At 44.4% G+C, this 7,053-nt stretch overlaps 1 protein-coding gene across 1 annotated transcript in view; it reads right to left on the bottom strand.

Moving 5' to 3' along the window:
- The window catches only part of Avpr1b (arginine vasopressin receptor 1B), a 16,750-nt gene extending 10,077 nt beyond the window's left edge, over positions 1–6,673 (bottom strand). Inside the window, exon 1 of the mRNA XM_008823355.1 lies at positions 5,734–6,673. Within this exon, the coding sequence (XP_008821577.1) occupies positions 5,734–6,673 (940 nt within the window). The remainder of the gene's footprint in view (positions 1–5,733) is intronic.
- Between the last annotated feature and the right edge of the window lie 380 nt (positions 6,674–7,053).

Below are 7,053 nucleotides of genomic sequence, written 5' to 3'. Positions count from 1 at the left end.
AATAGCAAAAACAATGAGTCTTTCTGCAAGGAACAATATATTCTAAAATGAAATGGAGATCTTCTTTAAAGGGTGAAAACTCATTCAGTTTTATGTCTTACAGGGGTTATACTGCGTTCAATATTGTGTTTGGAAGGAAAGCACAAGTTTGGCTTACAGTACATTTAAAACAAAATGAAACCCAAGAACAATAAAAAAAAGAAAAAGAAAAAGAAAATAACCCTAAATATCCACAGGGCTTTTTTAGAAATCTGATATATTAAGATTTCCTTATAGTCTGCTAAATCGCAAACCTCAATACATAGGATTCATCCAGTAAGAAAGCTTCAAATATTTACATGTTCCAGGAGTTTGGAAAATTGAGACAACTTAACACTAAGAGACAGCCCTTGCCACATACACAACCTAAATGGAATTCCTGGAAATGAGTATTCAAAAGAGGTACTAGGGGTATGACAGATGAATGAAGTGAGTGGGTTTCTATTACTTGTGGTATAGGATTATCAAAAAAGATAAGGTGCTGTGGCTGAGGTGGTGCTCAGTTGGTTTTAAATGCTTGCCACATAAGCATGAGACCGAGCTCAGATTCCTAGCATTCATGTGAAAGCTGGGAGTAGCAACACACATCTGTCTTCCCAGCATGCGGGAGTGAAAGCAAGAGGATCCCAGATACTTCCCAACCAACCAGCTGAATTGGTGAGCTTTGGGTTCAGAGAGAGACCCTATCTCAAAAAACAAGGTGAAGAGCAACCGAGGAGATATCTGATGTAGAAATCTGTTCTCCATATGGACACATGCACATGTGCACACACACACTCACCCACATAAACATACATGGTAACACACACAGGAGAGAGGGAGAGAAAGGGAGAGAAGAGGGAGGAAGAGAGAGGACCAGAGGAAGGGAGAGAGAGATTTGTAACTACTACAAAGGAGTTTAGGTTGTGGAGGTTATAAATTTAGTTTTAAAATTTGCTAAGTCCCCAAACAAAAATGTTTAAAATAAATTATAACTTTTTCTTTTTTCTATTGACCAGAACAAAATGGTTGTTTTTGAGCTGTTTACCCATATTTTCTCATAACGATGTAATTCTACTTAATTTGGCTCTATCTACAGTTAAATATAAGAAATAATAAATTTTGACATACAGAATTTTATTATTTGTTAAAGTCTAAACAAAATTTCATACCAATGAGACAGGTGTACTTGATTATTTTTATATAAGCAAATATTAGCCAAATATTTGATATTTTATGATCCAGATATCTTGAATATTTTTCAGAGTTGATTGCTATTTTGATAAGTCAGTGCTGAGAATGCCACTTTGCTTGAATATGTAATATAAAATGGCAGAAGAAGGCTTAAGGCCATTTTAGAAGTTGTCAGAAATTCTATCCTAATCCCAAGACAAAGCTCATTCAGTAACTTTTTTTCTCTATTTTTTTTTTTTTTTGGTGTGTAGATGTGTGGTGTATACATGTCTGTGTACATGTGCACATTGCACAGGCCAATACATGCATGTATGGAAGCTAAGGGTTGATGCCATGTACCTTCCTGTATAACTCACCAGCTTATTTTTTTAAAGACTGGATCACTTACTGAACCTGGAGCCCATGACTGGCTAGACTGACTGGCCAACAAGCTCTTAGGATCTTCTGTCTCTGCCTTCCAGTACTGGGATTACAGGCATGTGCCACCACACCAGGCTTTGTACGTGGGTGCTGGGGGTCCAGGCTAAGGTCCTTATTTTTGCACAGCAAACACTTTACCCATTGAGCCATCCCCCTAGCCCTTTTTTGTTTTTCATATGAAACTCAAGTCAGCAATTCAAACTGATTTTTATAATTAACCATTCTAATACAATACAATTCAAGGATATTCTAACTTAAAACATGCTGAGAAGTGACAGTACTTAAGTGTTTGGGGTCTGTTTTCTTTTTTTTCTTTTTCTTTCTTTTTTTTTTGGGTCTTTTTGAGACAGGGTCTCCCTGTAGCCCCAGCTGTCCTGGAACTCACTATGTGGACCAGGCTGGCCTTGAACTCACAGAGATCCACCTGCCTCTGCCTCCCGAGTGCTGGGATTAAAGGTGTGCACCACCACACCTGGCCTGGGTCTTTCTGTTTTCTAAAGAACGTTCTCAGCAGCATGTGCTGGTCACCATATTCACCTTTGTTCCAGGCCCAAAGCAGTAGATTCAAAATGAAGCCTCGAAAATTCCTTCACTGTGGGGGCAGCCAGCTGCCACACTGCAAGCAGTCCTAGGAGAGGTCTCATGGCAGGACTGTGGCCAGCCTGTGCAACTGAGGCCTACCTGCCAACAGTGAGCTTGAAAATGGATCTTCTCCAGTTGAGCCTTGAGATGACTACAGCCCTGGCTGTCAGCATAATTGCTTCCCTGTGAGAGACTAAGCCCTAGAAGGGTTTGTAAATTCCCGACTCACAGAAATGGTGAGATAAAATTTATCATGCCCAGTCAACTCTGGGATAATGTCAGCTGTCTTCTAGCTGCCTCCTCATGTAGGCAATCTTCATCTCGTTCCTGCATGTGTCTGACCCTGGGTGAGGGAATAATTCCAACCAGTACATTCATCACATTACAGAACAATTTCAAAGCTAGATTCTTTAGCATGTCTCCTAACCTCCTTCCTGCTTGGTCCTAGCGCTCCACTGAAGCCTCATCCAGCCTTCCCCTGCTTCCTGAAACATCCTCCCTCATTCCTTTTCCCCAAAGCCTTTCCGAGGTCCCCAAGTCTGGGTTGGTTTTCCACGGGGGAGAAGAGTCTTTGTTTTCATAATGGGTATGAGTGTTGTGAGTTCAGAACAAAGCTGCAGTGGAATTGCATTGCCAGAAACACCTCGCTTTATCACACATTTTATTTTGAATTAGTCCTTGATCATGGTATGTTCAGAAACTATTTTTACCAAATATTTCAATCCCCACATCTACCTACGTGACCCCATAGGGGGTAACGACCCACAGTTAAAGAACCTGGGCCCTAGTAGATAAAGACCTAGAATGAGACGTTTATGAAACACCAAGGGAAAATAACCAGACTCAGGGCCTCAGCTCCACCCTCACTTGTACCATGGACATGACTTCACGTTGCCTTATAGACTGCATCTTCCTCCCTCTGGGACGGTCTCACACATTCAGTCACTGAACATGTGAGCACTGACTATGTAAGCAGGGCCCTGTCTTACACAGGTCCCCTCTGCCGTCTTTCCAAGTGAGGCACAGGGACAGATTCTAGGTATAAAGCCTCTGCACATCTCATTCCAGACCACTGCTTACGTCTCAGTCTTGACGTCATTCCTAGGAATGAGCGCTCTAGCAGGAAAAAAACCAAATTCTCTCTTAGGCAGTCAAAATGTATGAGTGAGAAACCTTGATGAGATTCCTCCCAGATCCAGTTTTCTTTCTAGAAATTAAATGAAACACATTTTACTAAGAGGAATGCTCCTAGGATGCTCCTGGCCTTCTGCTAGACACACTTGTGCTGCAGTGCAGATGGCTTTCTAAATTACCTTGTTCTTTATGGAGGTTGTAGGGTATTTGAAAGCAATGCTAGAGCTGGAAGGAAACTTACAAACTTTTCAAATTTGGTGGCACAGTGAACAAGAGCTGCCACCAGATCTTCCAGATCTAAAACAGAGATCCTGGACCTCAACCACTAACTTTAAAGGTCCAGCTCATGTGTGAAAGAAAGCTTCAGGAAAATTATCTCCTCGTGAGTGCAAGAAAAGGGATGATGTAGGCTGAGAACATTTGATCAAAGGAACAAGTCATGGGGTGAATAACCAATGCCATCTGGGGCTAGATGGACAAATTCCATGGATTAGGAAGCATCTTTTGGTTTGGTCCACCAGAGTCTGGCACAGTGTAGCAGCTGTGGATGTGCCACGAGGAAGGATCAAACTCTGTGAATGCTTTGTTTCTCAGCCTTTGTGGGCAGATCTACCACACCCAATCCAGGAAGAAATCCAGCAGACAACAGCGGAAGAGACAGGGGCGAGGACACAGGCTCTGCCCAAAGACTCTGAAGCATGGCCAGCAGGTCAGTGTACTGAGGAGGAACTAAGCACACTGAAATAGTAAGTTTAAAAGAGTGACTGAAAGCCCATGGATTTTGAGTCTTTCTAAGAGCACATTGTAAAGACAGTGCTTTGTTCCTACAATGAGTGGTAAATCATTTCTACACAGATAAGGTATTAGGGACAGGCTCATGATATTGTGAGTCCTACAGGCAAGCAGGGAAAACCACACTGCCTAATAGGGAATCCCATCTTTTCACAAGTTCCTTAATAAAGGGCAAATGATCACCTCATCTTGGTGCCATTGGGTAGGTTGTAAGTGTTGGGAGGGAAGCCATATAGTGGATGAACTTGACCCATAAAACCCCTGATTCAAGTCTTGGCTCCATCTCCTACTAGCAGTATTATTTTAGACCAGTTGCTTTATCTCCAAGCCCCAAGTTACTCAAACGCACTGTAGAGAAAGCCATTCCATAGTACTATGCAGATTTACATGCTTGGTATAAGGAAATCCTTCTTCCTACTAATCTGTGCCTGGCTACAGCTAGGAGTAGGCTGGATTTAATTAACTAAGTATGTTTAGAGGACCCCATTTTGTTTTTCAGGCTTTCTTTGTAGAGCCAAGTTAAGAATTGGAGTTGTGGGCAAGGTGCAGTTTAAAGAAACAGAACTGGAAGATTGGGCTCTGCACTTGACTTTGTACTAGCTGAGGGGCTTTGGGCAAATTATGAATCCTTTCTGAGCCTCCCTTTCCTTGGTGGCATAATGAAGGATTTGAACTTGAGATCTTAGGGCTGTCATGTGCCAACAACAGCCATCTGAGGGCTATTGAGAAGGGGCTCAAAGCCACGTTTAGGTACAGAAGGGAACAGTATCAAGACAGAAGAAAGTTTCTGCACCAAAGGACCCCTGGACCAGATTATTTGAAAATCCCTTTCAACTCTGGTAATTTACAATCCTAAAGCTCATATACCAAACTGGAAGTTGGCTGAGAAAATCTGCCAACAGATTAGTCTTTGTGTTGTTTTAATGTTAATACACATGCTGTGGAAGCCATTACAAAAGCTGTCTTTCACTAGCATCACACAGTATATTTAAATTGTTAAATAAGTAACCAAAATTTAAAAATCAAGAAATTTCACATAGTTGATAATCACATAGCATTGATAGGCTTGATAGGAACTGTAGCTGTCCCTTTCACAAGGGTCAGTGCTATGATTTGGATGTTTGTCCCCAGAATTCTTGTATTAGAAACAACCCTCAAAGTCATATGCCAGTGGTGGATCGGGGTGGGGTCTTTGGAAAGTGATTGACTCATAAAGGCTCATAGATTAATAGATTAATAGGCTAGTAAGTTATCAAGGAAATGTCTGTAACTATTAAAGCATGTCACTTGAAAAGCCAATTGGGGCATTTCCAGGGGTCTCTTCAACATGTAAGCCCTTCACTACCCCTCCTGCAAGAAGAGCCTTCCCAGATTTCTTAGCTTAAGAAATAAATGTCTTTGCTTTAAACTCAGTGCTAGGTATTCATCACAGCAGCAAAGTATACTCTACAACACACAAGCACCAACTTTCTTAGTTACTACATTCGTTACCTGCATGGCCCTGGGAGGCCTTGTAACCCTTACCCTAGCCCTCTTGTCCTCCCATCTTCTGCTCTTTTCTATCTCAACACCTCACACAAACTACATACTTGCCTTCATTAGGGGCATTCTTGTCCCACACAGACCACATCTGGACGCTGAAGAATGGTGCCCAGCAAGCAATGTAGGCCAGCACAATGACAAAAGTCATCTTCACAGTTCGGATCTTTGCTCGAGAGATGGTGCTGATGCTGCTGACGCGGGACGGCAGCCCCCTAGTGGCTACAGTGGGAGAAGATAATGAAGACTTGTTCCAAGTCTTCCAGCCCCTTTCTTCCTCCCTGACAGCCTGGGTCTTGACTTTAAGGTTCTTGCAGATCTCATGGCAGATTAGGCTATAGCAGGCTGTGAGGATGACCACCGGCAGGACAAAGATGGCCATGGTGGTCCAGGTGATGTAGGCCTGTGGCCCCCAAGAGAAATAGAAATCTGCCCAGCAGTCCAGCACCCCTGAGCCCTGGATCACCTCTCTCAAAGAAAAAATGAAAACTTGAGGGAGGCTGAGGATGGCAGCCAGTAGCCAGGGAGCAACAATGAGAGGGTAAGTAGACTGACTGGGCTGTTGGAGACTTCGCAGGGGGTGACAGACAGCCAGGTATCTGTCCAGTGTCATAGCCAGCAGCATGTAAGTGGAGGCGAACATGCTGAGCACTTGCAGGTACTTGACAGCCCGGCAGAGGAGATCAGAGCCTTGGAAGCGGTAGGTGATGTCCCACAGCAGCTGGGGCAGCACCTGGAAGATGGCCACACCCAGGTCAGTCAAGGCCAGGTGCAACACAAACAGGTGCATGCGGGGATGCTTGCGGCCCTGGCGTCCCAGTGTCAACAGTACAGCCAGGTTGCCCCCTGTGGCCAGAACCAGGACAGTAGTCAGGATGCCAATCTCCAACTTGGCCAGCTCCTCATCCCTGCCCAGCCAGGGCATGGTGGCATTGGGAGCAAACAGGGGGCCCCCAGCCGAAGGGATGACTGTCCCAGAAGGCTCATAATCCATTCTCGGGGTTTGCTGGAAGAAAAGAGAGGAAGGAGAATGAACAGGGGGTGAAGGTGCAAGTAAGAAGCTGGATGGATAAAATGGGGTGGGAAACGTTTAGAAGTGGAGAGAAAAAAGGACGAGGACGGCAGGGACGAGGCTGGGAAACGGGCGAAACATTCAGAAGACAGGGATAAAGCCAAGGAGAATGAGCAGAGGAAGGCCCCTGGCCCCACAGAGGCCTAGGGACTCAAGAAAAGAGAAGAATGGCTGGGGAGCTGGGTGTCAGGATGAGAAGGCTGGAGGAGGCTGGAAGTGGGGGCATCCCGAAAGCCAAGAGGGAGGGAGCTGAGGGCGCAGCTGCCACCTTCCCGAAATCCAACCCAAGTTCACTTTATCCA

The sequence above is a fragment of the Nannospalax galili genome, unplaced genomic scaffold (assembly GCF_000622305.1).
Source record: "Nannospalax galili isolate Female #2095 unplaced genomic scaffold, S.galili_v1.0 scaffold309, whole genome shotgun sequence".
Classification (NCBI taxonomy): Eukaryota; Metazoa; Chordata; class Mammalia; order Rodentia; family Spalacidae; genus Nannospalax; species Nannospalax galili.
Note: the sequence above shows the minus strand (reverse complement) of the source record. Positions and strands in the feature narration are given on the sequence as shown.